The sequence below is a fragment of the Castor canadensis genome, chromosome 18 (assembly GCF_047511655.1).
Source record: "Castor canadensis chromosome 18, mCasCan1.hap1v2, whole genome shotgun sequence".
NCBI classification, from domain to species: Eukaryota; Metazoa; Chordata; class Mammalia; order Rodentia; family Castoridae; genus Castor; species Castor canadensis.
The window spans coordinates 42,238,984-42,254,709 of NC_133403.1; the positions used below are offsets into that span (position 1 = coordinate 42,238,984).

At 56.3% G+C, this 15,726-nt stretch overlaps 1 protein-coding gene and 1 long non-coding RNA gene across 5 annotated transcripts in view; one reads left to right on the top strand and one right to left on the bottom strand.

Annotated features, from left to right (window-relative positions):
- Positions 1 to 11,375, bottom strand: part of Scarb1 (scavenger receptor class B member 1) — a 64,202-nt gene extending 52,827 nt beyond the window's left edge. For 2 of the 3 annotated variants that reach the window (XM_020185759.2, XM_074061002.1), the window contains exon 1: positions 11,037 to 11,296. In XM_020185759.2, the coding sequence (XP_020041348.1) occupies positions 11,037 to 11,162 (126 nt within the window). In that variant the 5' untranslated portion in view covers positions 11,163 to 11,296. Of the gene's footprint in view, positions 1 to 11,036 lie in introns of all 3 variants that reach the window. The other variant, XM_020185762.2, reaches the window with a different exon arrangement.
- LOC109700552 (uncharacterized) lies at positions 2,254 to 14,467 on the top strand. 2 transcript variants are annotated; one of them, XR_002213702.2, is made up of 3 exons: positions 2,254 to 2,557; positions 13,061 to 13,135; positions 13,232 to 14,467. It is a non-coding gene; the product is annotated as an uncharacterized lncRNA (long non-coding RNA). The 2 variants fall into 2 exon arrangements; XR_012443522.1 differs by lacking the exon at positions 2,254 to 2,557 and having other exon boundaries at positions 11,534 to 13,135.
- The last annotated feature ends 1,259 nt before the right edge of the window (positions 14,468 to 15,726 follow it).

A 15,726-nucleotide genomic window follows, 5' to 3' on the forward strand; every position in this document is an offset into this window, starting at 1 on the left:
TAAGCAATTAGAAGCGGAACCCAATCGTGGCCTTAACAATGAACTCAGGGCCACCCACCCTCCTTATGTCTCAGTCCACTCCAGCCTCTCAGCCAGGTGGGCACAGGGCATCACACAGGGACACTCGCAGAGGTGGCTGTCCTAGCAGACCCCTCCCCCACACCCGAGGCAGAGCCAGCCGCAGCCCCTCACATTGCCCCAGAGAGGAGCCCATGCCCCAGGCTGTGGGGCAAGGGCCAGGAGCAGGCGATGCCAGCTGGGACACCTCACAGAACACACCTGGTGGCTGGGGTTCCAGGTCCCCTCCTCCGCAGCCGAACCCGACAGTGTGCTCAAGGTTACGGGTCCCATGCTCTCCCCCTCTCCCCAAGAGCCTCCGTGGGAGGCAGACAAAGCCTGAACTCTGGCACACACCCCACACCCCCACCCTGACATAGCCCTCACTTTATCACAAACGCCTCCTCCCAGGCCAGGATGTGCGCAGCAGAGGGTGGATGGGACCCCAGGGATTAGCAGTTAATGACTTGCTCCTGCATCTACCCAGGCCCCTGCCAACCCCTGTCCCATGGTCCTCCTGGCTTCAGCCCAGCATCCCAAGATAGCCTGGAACAGGTGGGTCTTGCCAGCACTTGGCGCCAGTGAGCCCTGTGGCCTGCTGTCTCTGGGTTTTGGTTCCCCCAAAGGAAAAATAAAAGATGGAACTGAAGAAAACAAGAGTTCAAGATCTAACAACGTCAGAGTTTGCGAAACGATCCCCTGGTAAACACCAATTAGCTGATCTTCCAACGCCCCCTCAAGAGATCTTAGATACAGCAACAAAGAAAATAATCTCTAACAGTCAGAGCAATGCCAGGCTGCAATGAGGATGCCAGCTGGGGACACAGGAGCATCTGTCACACCTTCTCCCTCCTGGTCTCCTTTAGGGCTCCACTGCGTTGCCACCTGGGTCTCACCAGTTCAGAGAATAACTTCTCTCTCGTCTGCAAATGGGTATGTGATCCAAGCCTGACCAATCAAATTCGTTTGTGTTTTTGGGGTGTAGGATTTGAACTCAGGGTCTCATGCTTGCTGGGCAAGTCCTCTACCACTTGAATCACTCTGCCAGAGCGTGACCAATCAGTGTCCATTTCTTGAGTCACAGTGATTGGTCCAGGGATGAGCATGTCACCCAAGCCCAGCCAATCAGAGCCAATGAGCACTCACTCCACAACTTTCCCAGCCACTGGCATCATTGCTAGTTTTTTTTTTTGGTGGAAGGGGGGCGGTGGGACTGAGGTTTGAACCCAGGGCTTCCAAAGTCAGCACTCCACTGCTTGGGCCACACCTCCAGTCCATTTGCTCTGATTATTTTGGAGATGGGGGGTCTCACAAACTATTTTCCCAGGCTGGCCTCAAACTGCAAGCCTCCCAATCTCAGCCTCGCAAGTAGCTAGGATTACAGGCATTGAGTCACCGGTGCCTGGTCCCTTTTTCTTTTTTAATTGATGTAGACTATTGTACAACAATAGCACGAAAGTGGGCCACACCTGTACAACCCTGGGGGTTTGGGCGGGGGGGTGGGGGGGGTGGCGGTCACCAGCAGAATGGACCTGAGTCTCCTGATCCAGCCTCACTCTATGTAATAGCTCAGGTTAAAATGCATAGAGAGGGGAGTGCCTGGACCCATCCCAATCCCAGACCTACCAAGGACCAAGGACCTCCTGGAGGCAGTGGCAGGGGGCCCCCAACCAGACCCCCACCCTCTGGCCCATTCTACCACCCACAGCCGGCCAGTCTCCTCCTCCCAGCCCCTCTGCCTTCATGTCAGGACAGGAAAAAAGGTCAGAAAGAAGATGCCAGCCTCCCACAGGAAAAACAACAGGCCCGGAAGCCTGGGAGAACTTGCTGGAATCTACACCAAGCATGTCCAGACTGGGGCCCTGAGTCCGTGGGTGTGTCCGGGGGACCTAGGCTTCTGCGTCCTCCTTCAGCCCTCAAGCAGTCCCAGAAGGCGGCCTGGGAGAGGAGCACAGAGAGGTTATGTAACTCACCCACAGCCGCACAGACAGGAAGAACCGGGCCAGGCTCTGGAGTCCATGCACTCAAGGAGCCTCGCTGTGGCCTCTCCCTGCCTCACCCCAGGTCTCTGCCCTGCACAAGGGTCTCCAGCTATAGAGTACCACCATGCACAAGACAGATAAGGTCCCCAGAAGTCCTCAGAGACCATCAACCTAGTAAACAAGATAATTTCAGGGCTGGGCAGGGAACACACGGAGCTGAGCCAGTGCAGGAGGGCGACAAAGTGGGGTGGTCAGGCCGCTGTCCACCTGGGGCCTGGTGGTCAGGAAGGGTCTGTGTTTTAAGAAGTTACATTTGGGGGCTGAGGCTATGGTTCAAGCAAGGCCCTGGCTCAGTCCCCAATACCACAGGATGAAAGTGAAAAGAAAGTAGATTTGAGCTGAAACATGGAAGAACACCAAGCAGAAGAGCCCGGGGAAAAGGAGTTCCAGACAGAAGGCACAGCACGTGGAAAGGCCCTGGGGCAGGAAGAACAGGTCAGGTTTGAGAAGACAGGCAGGTAAGGCTGGAGCCGATGACGGGGCAGGTGGAGCCCACAAGGAAGCATTCACGGGACAGGTTTGAAGCCAAATGCAGGGAGGTTTCAAGCAGTTCTTTGCAATGATCCATTTGTGGTTTTGTTTTTGTTTTTGGAGGGACTAGGGTTTGACTCAGGGCTTCACGCTTGCAGAGCAGGCAAACTACCCACAAGCCACACCTCCAGTCCATTTTGCTCTGGTTAGTTTGGAGATGGGGGTCTTGAGAACTATTGCCTGTCCGGACCTCAAATCTCAATCCTCCCGATCTCAGCCTCTCAAGTAGTGAGGCTAACAGACGTGAGTCACCGGGGCCAGGCTCATTTGTGTTTGAAAGAACATTCTGACTTTGATGGGAAGAAATGACAGTAGAGAAGTGTGGACAGGCAGAGCAGACAGTGGACAGTGCCACGAGGGAGTCCAGCAGCCTCAGGGACGAGATGAGGGATGGCCCTGAAGCAGGCAAGGGGCCTCGCAGGGGTCACAAACCAGCCAGTGAAGCAGCCCGTCGGCTAAACATCCAGTCAAACAAGCATTTGGGAACCAACACTGGATGTCGGGCACACTTCCAGGTGCTGAGGACACAGCAGTGAACACCGAGGTCCCTGCCCTCCTGGGCCTGGCTTCCCACGGGGAGAAAATGACAGTAAATAAAAGAACACAACACACAGGTAACCGACACCGGGTCTTAGCCCTGCACACAACGAGCAGGAGGAAGAACAGGATGGGGCAGGAACCGGCTGCACTGACTAGGGTCTCAGGTGGCCTCTACGAGCAGGTGCAGCCTGAACGGAGCTGGCGGAGGTGACAGGGGTCGTGTGAGGTGAGTCCTGCACTCTGGGAGGGCCTGTGTGCAGGGAATTGGAGGGACAGGAGGTGTCAGAGGGGCCCCACGGTAACCTGGCTCTGACTCAAAGGGGACAGACAGCATGGCCACCGCAGGCTGGGGCAAAGGCAGCAGTGACCTGTCACAGAGGCCCTCTGGCTGCCACAGTGGGCAACCCATACTGAGGGAGCAGGCCAGAGAGAAGGCGGCTGGTGTCACAGGTGCGGTGACAAGTGGCTGGACTTGGGAGACAGCCCAAAGACACCAGAGCTGAGGATGGTTTAGTGTGGGAAGTGGGGGGGACAGCTGACCACTGACTCCCATGCGCAGGACAAAGGGGTCACCGACAGGGAAGGTGGCAGGGAGAGGCCGCCTAGAACCCTGGGCAAGACGGAGTCCCTGGTGCAGGCTCCAGGCTGGACTTCCCAGGAAAGGGCTGCGCCCTTTGCCCTGACACGGAGGACATTGCGACAACGGGGAGCGGGCAGGCTGGGGTGGCGTTGGACGCTGAGGCTGGCTGAGCTGACCCAGGCAGGAGTGACCACAGGAAGGACCATGCCGAGCAAGCCTGGGGACACAGACTGTGGGAGGGCAGGAGCTAAGGAGGCCTGGGCAGGCGAGGCCGAGGGCAGCCAGGGAGGCAGAGAAGCAGAGGATGCACGTATGGGGGGGCTCAAGGGCCCTTCTAGAAGCTTCCAGGGAAGGTGGAAGGAACTTCACTGAAAATGCCAGGAAGCCAGCAGGGGTCAGGCCCCTCCCGTTCCTTCCCTCCCCAGCAGAGCCCCAGGGGCAGGAAGGAGGCAGGGAGGGGAGGACAGGAGCTCATCTGGGTCTAGGCCGAGCTCCCAGGCTGAGGGGAGCAAATCGTCCCCAGCAGGGACAGGGTGGGGGCGTCTGGGCCCCGAGGTCACAGAGCCAGGGCTGAGCCTTTCGTGTTGTCCCGTTCACAGCTCGGCCAAGGCCACGCGGGGGTGTGGGCTGCGGGGTGCGGGGTGGGGGAAGGGAGCCTGCTTCCTTGCTGTTATTTGTGTAATTTTTCCGTGCTCTGGGACAGGGTCTCGCTCCCACTCCACCTCCCGGTTGTATTTTTGGCACAGTCCCTCGAGCTGCCTGCTCACGGTGCCGAGCCGTGAGGGCTGCGTGGAGGAAGGCCGGGGTGACCCCCCTCAGCTGAGCGCTGGGGATCCCACGATTATGACCCAGAACCGCTGCCCGCGGGAACCCGGGAGGGGCCGGGGCAACCGAGCACCCTCTTCTGCAGACCAAGGCCATGGGTGGACAGTGATGACCCACGGACAGGGTCCATGGCCTTCCACGGAGCTGTGCCAAACCTCAGCGGACCAGGACACACGCTGGCTCCTCACTGAGCCACCCTCACGGGGACGTGGTCATCTGGCAGAAGGGAAAGGCCACGGTGGCCCAGTTCCAGGGAGCCGCACCTCGTTCCGAGGAGCCAGGCGAGCCGTGGGGGGACAGCGGTCCCTCTGTCCAGGAGGAACGAGAAGGTTCGGGCCATGGTGCACTTGCCTGGCGACAGGACTGGCCTGGGAAAGGCCAGCCAGCGGTGGGACCCATCCACACACATGTCCACATGTGTACCGACACAACCATGGGCCTGTGTGGACACCCAGCCATATATGTTGGACTGTCACCAACAGCAGCCCAAGTGGTACCCAGGGACACGTGTCCACAACGCATTGGCACGTGGCCACACACCGAGGCATGTGAGCGTGTGACACGCTCATGTGTGTGGGCACCCGCGTGCACGCCACTGGTACATGTGGACACACAGCCACACGCGTGTGTGCAACGCACGCACGGGCGACGCCACGAAGAAGCAAATCCACTGGGAGCACAAAGGGAAGTAAAAATAAACCACGCGGGACTTAAAATAGAAGTGTCGCTAGCTGCCCCTGCAGGAAGCTGAAGCCGCCCGCGTGCACCAGGTGGCAGGAAAGGGGAAGAGAAGAGACCACATAGGAGCACACCTGTGGCCTTGTCCTCGTGGGACCCTGCATGAGATGCCCTGCGGCCACAACACTGTCTCACTGTCCTGGATTCCACTGGGGGAGCCCGGGAGGGGCCAGAGGTGGCTGAGCCCACCCTGGGTCAACTCAGGCCTCAAAGTCACTGGAGTCCCCACCAGGAGGAGGTCATCCTGACCCCACCGCACTTGGCACCTGGTCTGTGGACACCCCTAGAAGGAGCTTCTGGGAGTGACCACAGGAGAAAGGCCTCAGATGGACCTGCTGCCCAGTGCTCGAAAAGAGAAACAGAAGGGCCGACCCAAATAAAAGAACAAGAAGGACCCATCCAGCCCCCTAGGGCCAAGCAGGAGATTCGGAAGCAGGGCAGGGAGAGGCCGCCACCAGCTTTGGAGTCAGGCTCCCTGGGAGGCACTGCTGTGTGACTTGAGGCAAGTTACTCTCCGTCTCTGTGCATCTGTCTCCCTCAGTAAAACAGAAGGCACAGCTGCCACGTGAAGTGATTTAACACCTGCCGGCCCAGGCGCAAGGGCCCAGGCCACAGTGCCTCGCCAGTGCCCATTGGCTTTCCACTGACTGGCAGAGGAGGTTTGCCACAGGGTACAAAATAACTCAGGGACAGTCCAAGGTGTCCCCAGGCTAGCCCGGCCTCCTGAGGGCTGAGTGTGGCCCTGGCTGAGGGAGAAGGGAGCAAGAGTCTGGAGTTGTGGTTGGTGGTGGGGAGGGGGCTGAAGACACAAGCTGGTCTCCAAGGAAGACTGTCCAGCTCATCCTAACATCCTGCCAGCACCCAGGGGCCCCCAGGAGCCCAAACACTGCTCTGGCCCTGGGGACACGGTGGTGACGTGACAGATGTGTAAGTGGAGGACAGGCTCCCTCCGGCTAACTGTGCAGACCAGGACAGAACCACTGCACAAGTCCAGGCAGCAGGCAGGGGAGGCCACAGTGGCAGGGATGGTGTGAAGAGGTCGAGCTCCAGATCCGCCCAGAAGGCAAACATCAGATGCCAGGAATACGGAAAAAGCACTTGCGGGGATGATGAGCGGTGGCCTGAGGTTTTGTCTCTACTGCTGGGGGACAAATGAAACTGCTTTGGCTGAGATGGGGACCCAGGTAGGGGAGGCGCCAGGGGCTGATTCCAAGTAGAAAAACAATTTAAAGACTGCAGAGAGGCCCATTGCCCCGGCCATGGAAGAAGATCACGAGAAAGATGGCGGCCTGGCCGATGGGTAAATGCTTGCCAGGCTCAGTTCCAGGGAGAACATGCAGGGACCCTGTCCTCATGGGGAGTCCCCCACCCCACAGAACCCCAGCTAATTACAATGACAATCCTGTGTCACAGCACACTGGCCAAACTAAAGGACAGTATAGTCCCCCACAGGAAGGAAGAGACAGGAGGGGTCACTCTTCCCAGCCACCTCAATCCCAGCGTCCTTTAACCATGTGTCTCCTGCATTTGTGCGTCTAACTCATTTGGCCATTCTTTGGGGAAATTTGTGTAACTATTGGTAATTTTAAATTAAACACACAACACACAAATATATTCTGTTTAAAATCAAAAAAGAAGAAGAAGAAGAAACCGGGCACCGGTGGCTCACACCTGTAATCCCAGCTACTCAGGGGGCAGAGATCAGGAGGATCGTGGTTCAAAGCCAGCCTGGGGAAACAGTTTGTGAGACCCTATCTTGAAAAAATCCATCAAAGAAAAGGGCTGGTGGAGTGGCTCAAGGTGTAAGCACTGAGTTCAAACTCCAAAAAAAAGAAAAAAAAAAAAAGACCAGGTTTGGTGACACGCACCTGTAATTCCAGTTTGAGAGACTGAGGCAGGAGGATGCAGAGATTAAGAGTAGCCTGTGCCACACAGTGAGTGAGACCCTGTCTCAAGGAAAAAGCACATAGCATTATCTTTTTTTTTTTGGCAGCATTGGGGTTTGAACTCACGGCCTTGTGCTTGTTAGGCAGATCCTCTGCCACTTGAGCCACTCCGCCAGCCACAGCAGTATCTGTAACAGATTCAGTCTCTCCTCTCCCCCACATCGTCAGTCTGGAGTGTCCCCTTCTACACCTTTTCCCAAGTTTTTACATGCACTACTATGGCCCTACTATAGACACAGGGAACCGCTCATTCCTTTGACATAGAATTTTTTTTTTTCAATTAGCAAGCTAGCCGTGCTGAAACACACATGCACTGGACAGAGCTCCTTTTGTTTAAACCGGTCGCTGGTGGCCCATGCCTGTAATCCTAGCTACTTGGGAGGCTGAGGATCAAAGTTTGAGGCCAGCCTGGGCAAATGGTTCACAAGACACCATCTCCAAAATAACCAGAGCGAAATGGACTGGAGGTGCGGCTCGAGCAAGCGGTAGAGCACTGCTTTGCAGACTGGAAGCCCTGAGCTCAAACTCCAGTCCCACCAAAACCAAAAGAGCTCCATTCCGTTCGTTCTCATCTCCCTAGTGAAGGGCAGCCCAGCCTCCCTGACCGGGACTCCTGCCCACGTCGGCCACAAGCGTGAACCTTTTGCCGTGACCCAGATCCCTTATCTGTGGGGAGGAGGAATTCCACCAACTCATCCTGTTGCACAAAGCTGATGGATCTGTCTGGTACACGCAGGGCACTTCCACACACTGGTAATCTCCTTTGCTCCTGCTAATCTCCCAGGACACACCAGACCTGACCCTGCCTCAGCACAGGAGAAACTCCGGCCAGCTAAGTGCCTGGCCCCAGTTCCCAGCTACACACGGCCCCACAGGCTCCAAAACTGTTGCTGACATGGATTTTAAACGCCTCGTGTTCCTACCCAACCCCAGGGTAAGCTGACACAAGCAAACCAGACTTTCAGGAAAGCCAAAAACAGAACCATGATAGATTATGCTGAGATGAGCAGAAGTGGGCCGTGCAAGTTTACACGGGGGTCTGCTCAGAAAGACACCATGCCAGTAACTGTCAAAATCCAAATGGAGCAACACCTGCGGGTCCCCAGACACCACTGTACAAGTGTTCGTGGATGCACGCACAGAGCTGCATACTCTCCAGAGAAAGTCACCCGTCCACAGAGGAACAGGTAAGCAAATGCTGACCTATCTAAAGGAATACTATGCAGTCAGGAAGACAAAACGTGATAGATTTGCATGTTCTGAGACACAGAAGTCTTCAAGCACTATCACTGAATTGTAAAGCAAACTGCAAGCTATTTGCATGTGGTATAGTTCCATGAGTGGCTCAAGTGGTACAGTGCTCAAGTGGCAGTCGTGAGGCCCTGAGTTCAAACCCCAACACCCCCAAACAAGGGGAATAAAATAAAGGGAACATTCTTTTTTTCCCTCTATTTGAATTTTTTTTGCAGGGAGGAGTGCTAAGGATGAAATCCAGCAGTTGCACCCTGGGCAAATGCTGTACCACTGAGGCACACACACCCCCATCTTGATTTTTTTTTTTTAACAAACAAGTATTTATGCCACTTATATATGAATTTCTTTCATTAACAAAAAAAAAAGAGCATAAAAAAATAAACATCAAAGCACAAAGCCTCCCATTCAAACTGCATGGACCTAGGCAGCCAAAGGAAACTCCGTCGGGGTCCCTCCCTACGTGGCTGCTCGTCCCTAACACTTCTGGCCTGGGCGGTCCAGAAGTGGCTGTCTTGGGCTGGGCGTGCCTTTCTATCTTCCTGCCTTCACGCCACTCCACCCCGAGCCAATCGTCTCAGGGATATTGGAGGGAAAGGGTGCTGGAAGGCTCTCCCTCACTTTAAGCAGGAACTCCTAGCTCCAGGACAGCTCTGAGGGATGTGGATTTCCTTTTTGGAAGCTCCAAGGGCACAATGTGTGCCCACTAACATCCTTCACCTCTCCGGCAGCCTGAGAAAGAAAACACCCAGGTATAAACGCTACCTACGTCCACACCCCCTAAGCAAGAAAGTAGGTGCTCTTTTGTTCAGGGTCACGTGCTCATGCCGCCCAAGCTGCAGGCCCTCCAGGGTGCAGGCGGCTGCATGCATCCCTGTGCCCGTGCGGTGAAGCCCTGGCATTCCAGAAACCACAGGGCGGCACTGAGCCAAAGCTCGCACATCCACAAAAATACCCTGAGCCTCCTGGGAGGGAAAGTGACAATGCTGCCCCAAGAGGGAAGCTGTCCTGCCCTCCCCGATTCCTCTCTCCTTTGACCAGACCAGATCTTACGCTTACTGCTTGAGCCACTCCACCAGCCCTTTTTTTGGCTGATGGGGTCACTCAAACTATTTGCCCAGGGCTGGCTTTGAACTGTGATCCTCCTGGTCTCTGCTTCCTGAGTGGCTAGGATTACAGGTGTGAGCCACCGGTACCTGGCCAAACCAGATCTTTGCGACCTGATTACAGACTTTTTTATTTAGGTGGGACTCGCAGGTTTGAACTCAAGGCTTCGTGCTCAAGCACTCTACTGCTTGAGCCACACCTCCAGTCCATTTTGCTTTGGTTGTTTTGGACATAGGGTCTCAAGAAGTATTTGCCCAGGGTGGCCTCAAACCTGGATCCCCCTGATCTCAACCTCCTAAGTAGCTGGGATTACAGGTATGAGCTACCAGCACCCAGCTCAGGATAAGACTTGAAAATCTGAGGGAAAAACAAAAACAAAGCCCAGCCAAGAGGACTTGAACAACTGCTCATCCACCAGGACCTGCAGAAAAGCCACATGCTGCTCTGTCTTTAAGGCCTGCCAGGTCTCAAGAAGTGCCTGCCAGGTCTCAAGAAGTGCCAGCCAGGTCTGCGTGGATGCCTCCTTCACAAATCCACTCAGTCACAGGTGGCTAGGACAAGGGGCACAGTCACGAAGAGTGGCCAAGTCCCCATTGCTAAGAAACTCAGTCTACAGAAACAGGCCAAGGGAAAAAGGTGTCAGCTCCTAGACAATATCCCGTCTTCCTCCAGATCTGCCTCTGGCTGGAGAGCCAGTAAAGATGAGCCTCAGAGCCTCAGTTTCCCCTTTCCAGCATCCCAGGTGCTGGCTCCAAGCTTCAGAGCGCCCTTGCTTTGAAGTTCAAGTGTGGTAACTGCAGTCTCCCCGCTCTCACTCACTCCAGGCTCATTCAAACAAGGTGCCAGAGCAGGGTCTCATTTCGGTCTGAAGGCCAGCTGACCGCCTCCCGTGTGGCCGGTTAAAGGGCTGGGATCAGAGGAGCCTGAGTGTCTGCGTGCACTCCGGGACCTTGGGCTGGGTCTGTCTCTGCCAGCCGGGGACGGGGAAGCAAAGCCATTTATCCTCCCCATCTGCACCCAGGAAGCGGTGTGGGGCGAGCAGAGCCCCTTTCTGCCCCTGAGCCAGGGTGTCTCTGGGTAATTCTGGGCGGTGGAGGGCGCCCTACCAGGCACCTAACGGGCCGGGCACCCATGTGACCCTCACAGAGGCACATGTGCCCTCCCGGGTACACAGGTCACAGTCAGGTGCACCCGTGAGGTTACCAGGCATGCTCGGTGTCCCGGGCTGCTCCCGGCGGCAACTCGGCCACCGACCGGTCCTGTTCTGGGCGGTGTGTGGGGGAAGGAGGAGGGGGACAGAGAAGAGTGAGGTCTGTCATGTAGGCCCCGGGTGTGGGGTCTCAGCCTGGGCCAGAAGGTACAGAGGAGGCGGGCAACTACCCCCCGCGCTCCCGGCGGCTCGGGGACGCGGTCACCCACCTTGTGGACCTGCTGCTTGATGAGCGAGGGCACCAGCGCGATCATCACGGCGCCCAGCACGGCGCACAGCAGCCCCGTAACGCCCAGCGCCACGGCCGCCCAGCGCGCTCCGGTGCGGCCGCCCATGTCTGCGCGCCCTGGCTCCCGCCCGGGGCTCGCGGGGCTTGGTGCCTGGGGGACACCGAGACGGCGACCGAGGTGACCGAGGCGGGAACTCCGGGGACGCAAAAGCCGCGGCGGGATCCGGGTGACAGAGCTCGGAAGAGCAGCCCGGCAGGTGGCCAGCGGCTTTATGCGCCATGGCCCGAGTGTCCGGACCGCCCCTGGCTGCCCCTGGCGCGATTCGGGCCCAGGCGGCGGGGGTGGCGGGGCGGGGCCTGCTGGGGCGGGGGCGGGGCGGGGGGGGGGCCGGGACTGCCGCTCCAGACCACGCCCCCTCGAGCGCGAGGACCCGCGCGCGCATGCGCCTGCCTTTGGGCGGGAGCCACGTGCGCGGGGAGGTGGGAGTGCGTCTGCGTCCGTCCCACGTCGCTCTCCACGCGCGCGCGCGCCGTCCTCGCCACGCTGCCTCGGTCGCCGCCGTTGCTGACAGCTGCCCGGGGGCGCCCCGGCCCCCCAGTCCACATTCCGATCCTGCTCCCAGCCCAGCAGCGTGGCGAGCGGATGCCGGCCCCGGGGCCTCTGTACGCCCTCCGCTGGGAATGCAGCGCCCCGCTCCCGGCTCCTCGTCACCCTGCACCCCCCGGGGCGTCGTGTATCCTTTTCATCTTCCCCATCAAATTCCAGCTGCGCCGCGGGCATCAGTCCCTCCGGCCCCTGCCCGGGGCGCAGCTGGGAGCCCCGGCTGGGACAGAAGCAGGTGGACGCTCCTGGCCCCTTGCTCCTGTGCTGAGCCCAGAATGGCTCCACTTCACAGATGCAAAACTGAGGCCCTGGGAGGCTGACTCTCCACCTGGGGGAGAAGCAGATTTGGAGATGAGCCATGGATAACGCAAAACACAGGGGCCGCACTCCGCAGGAGGCCCCCACACGGCCCCTCCTGGCCCTCACCTCTCCACACCGAGTGGGGGCTTCCTGTAGGCCAGGCCCCTCATTCTTTGGATGGGGCAAGACCAGGGTTGACAGGGTGGTGTCCCCAACACTGAGTACGCAGGCGCAATCCTCCACGGCTCAGAATGACGCCTTCCAGTCCCATCTTGACCCAAATCAGGACTTACTGAGCACCGCTTGTGTCCTGGCCATGGCCTCTTTTTTTTTTTTTGGTGGAACTGGGGTTTGAACTCAGAGCTCTCACTTGCAAAGCAGGTGCTGCCAAACCTCCAGTCCATTTTGCCCTGGTTATTTTCGAGATGGGGTCTCCCGGGCTGGCAAATAGTTTGAGATCCTTCTGATCTCTGCCTCCCAAGGAGCTGAGGTCACAGGCGTAAGCCACAGGTGGCAGCCTGGCCACAGCCTTGCTTCTAGCACCTTCTGCTCTGGAGACCTGACACTGGCCAGTGCCCCAAGGAGGAGGCAGGGCCAGCGGAGGTGCCAGGTGGAAACAGGTGCAGAGAATTCCTACTCTGAACTTTCCCGCCTCCAGAGTCTTGGGGCCTCTGTGTAGAATGAGGTCAGTTGAATGGGGTCAGTCAAAGCTGCTTTCCAAGCGGTGTCCTGAGCATTCAACAGTTGGAAACACTCAGCAGCGCTCAACAGTGCCTGTCAAGGAAGTGTGCTATTGTGACTGAGGCCCTGTGTCACCTGGCTTCTGGCTCCCACATTGTCCTCGCCACTCCCAGCCTCCCCACTTTCTTTCTGTTCCTTGGACATCCCCAGCTTTCTCTTGCCACAAGGGCCCTGGCTCTTGCTGCTCTTGCTTCTAGAATAACCTTACTCTAGATCCTTCTGTGGCTGACTTCTTTTCTCAGCTCCAAGCCCACTCCTCAGAGAAGCCTGCATACTTAACTTGTTGAAAATGGGGGTCCTGACCTGCTCTCTAGCACATCACCCCATTGGGTCTGAAATGGCCTTACTTATCTTTGTAGAGAGAGAAGTTGGTCTTTCTTGGCTAATCGGTGTTTCCAGGCCCCTGGAGCAAAGCTGAACACATCACCTTGCAGGTACTCCATAAATTGTTCAAGCAATCCACTTCATTTTTCATTCATTCGTTGATCAAGTAACTCACAATCAATTAATATTTTATTGAATTCCTTCAGGTCTCCAACAGCCTTCAGCATGAAGATTGAATCCTAGTGATGTCATAGTTCTTGGACATTAGTCAGCCTAAAACTCAGGTCTGCGACCCTGACGCCCTCCCTCCACTCCCCCATCACTGACACTGAGTCATCTTGAACAGCTCAACCCAGCTTCTGCGGATCAAGGTCCAAATGTACGTGGTGCTTACCTAAGACAGCCCAAGGCCGGCCATGCTGTCACTCGATGAGAGAGATGCGCAGAGATGAAAGGGCCTGAGGCACACGTGACCCGCTCTAACCTTGCAGAGGGGTGTCATTTTTGGGGCATGGCCTAGGGACAGCAAGGACTTGGTCACGCTGCAGAGAAGCCTGGAGGGAGGCAGACAGGGCAGAAAAGAGAGATGGGCAAGAATGAGTGGAGTGTGATGGACGAGGGTGGTTTTACAGGAGGGTCCTATACAGCCGATCCCAGGGGTCCCACCCCCACAGAGACCTCCAGGACCACAAAAGCGTTGGAAAACTGGGACCCACACAGTGCTGCAAAACGGTGCAGCCTTAGATGCTGAAATCAGAGCCCTCACGAGACCTGCAGACCCCTCCCAGGTCCCCTGTGCACAGTCACTCAGAGCTCTTCACAGCAGCCCCAACTGGCTTTACAAAACAGGACACCTGTCAGCTCACAATGGATAGATCAAACATGATACATCCACAGTAGACGGCCCCTCCACGTAAGAAGCAAAAAGGTGTTGCCGGGCACCATGGCTCACACCTGTAAACCCAGCTACTCAGGAGGCGAAGATCAGGAGGATCGTGGTTCAAAGCCAGCCCGGGCAAATAGTTTTGTGACACCCTTTCTCGAAAAAAATCCTTCACAAAAAAAAAAAAGCTAGTGGAATGGCTCAGGTGTGAGCCCTGAGTTCAAGCCCCAGTACTGAAGAAAAAAGAAGCAAGCAAAAAGGTGCTGACCTACACATAGGGCACCGAGGGAAAGCCAGACACACAAGGCCAGATACACAGCTCCGTGTGCCTGAAATGTCCAGATGGGGCAAATCTTCAGAGAGAGAAAGCAGAGGAGAGGCCACCATGGGCTGGGGGGAGGGCAAGGACTGACTTCTGAGAGTCCTTTTTGGAGTGGTGAAAATAGTCTAAAATTGATTGTGATAATGGTGAGTGCCACCCTGACTATCCTAAGAACCACTGGCTTAATATGCTTTAAACAGCAAATTCTATCTCAATAAAGGCTGCTACTTAAAAAGACTTCCTGCCAGAGGCAGTGGTACAAGTCTGTAATCTTAAATACTCCAGAGGCAGAGACTCAGAGGATTGCAGTTAGAGGCCAGCCAGGGCAAAAATAAAAGTTCATGAGACCCCATCCCAACCGGTGACCAGGCAAGGTGGTGTGCACCTGTCATCCCAGCTGTGCAGGGAAACAGAAATAGGAAGACCACAGACAAAAAGTGACACTCTAGCTCAAAAATAACCAGAGCAAGCCAGGAACTGGTGGCTCGTGCCTGTAATCCTAGCTACTTAGGCAGAGATCAGGAGGATTGAGGTTTAAAGCCAGCCCAGGCAAAAAGTTCACAAAACACCATCTCAAAAAAACTCAACACAAAGGGCTGGTGGAGTGGCTCAAGGTGTAGGCCCTGAGTTCAAACCCCAATACAAAAAAAAAAAAAAATCACAAAAAAAGGGTTGGTGGAGTGACTCAAGTGGTAGAGCTCCTGCCTAGCAAGTGTGACACCCTGAGTTAAACCCCTGGTACCACCAAAAATAAAATAAAATTTAAAAAATTTAAAAACCTTGCCACAACTCCTACTTCAAAAGAGGACATCCTTTCCCTGGCCTCATCTTCCCGCCTCCTGCTCCTTCCTGCCTCAGGACCCTTGCATGGACTGCTGCCTCTGTGGGAGTACTCATCTCTTCAACAGCTGGGAGGGAGCTCACCCTCCCTTTCAGTCCTGCGCCAAATGTCACCTTATCAAAGAAGACTTGCTTCCTACCCACTCTTTTAAAATTACAAATGGCCCGACCATCCTCCCCAACTCCCTTCTGTCCCCAGCACTTTATCACGCACCACAGGACACAGTGTTTATCTGTTTACTGGCTTCCTTCCCCCTCCACAGTGGCAGAGCCCTTTGAGCAGGGTTCTGTGTGTTTTGTGCGTTATTTGTCCTGGCTCCTAGGACAGTGCCTGGCACACAAGAAGTCCTGGGTAGGTGTGTGCCCAGAAGCAGCCACCTAGCCCTGTCCAAAGCCCGCTGCCTGGCCTGGTGACCTGTGGCCAGTCGCTCAGCTTAACATCTGTGCCCTGGAATATGGTCCCAGCCAGCTGCCTGTGGGGGTGTCCTGAGAGCAGAGGGCAGATCCCGCTCACATACCCAGCAGGTGGCCCCCGTAGGTGGGGCTGTCACGCTTCATCAGGTGCAGAAAGCCGTGTGCAAACTGTGTGCCCCACACACACAGTCCAGGGGACAGTTGAGCCACTTCTTTCCTGGGGGTAGCAGAACTGTTGCTTG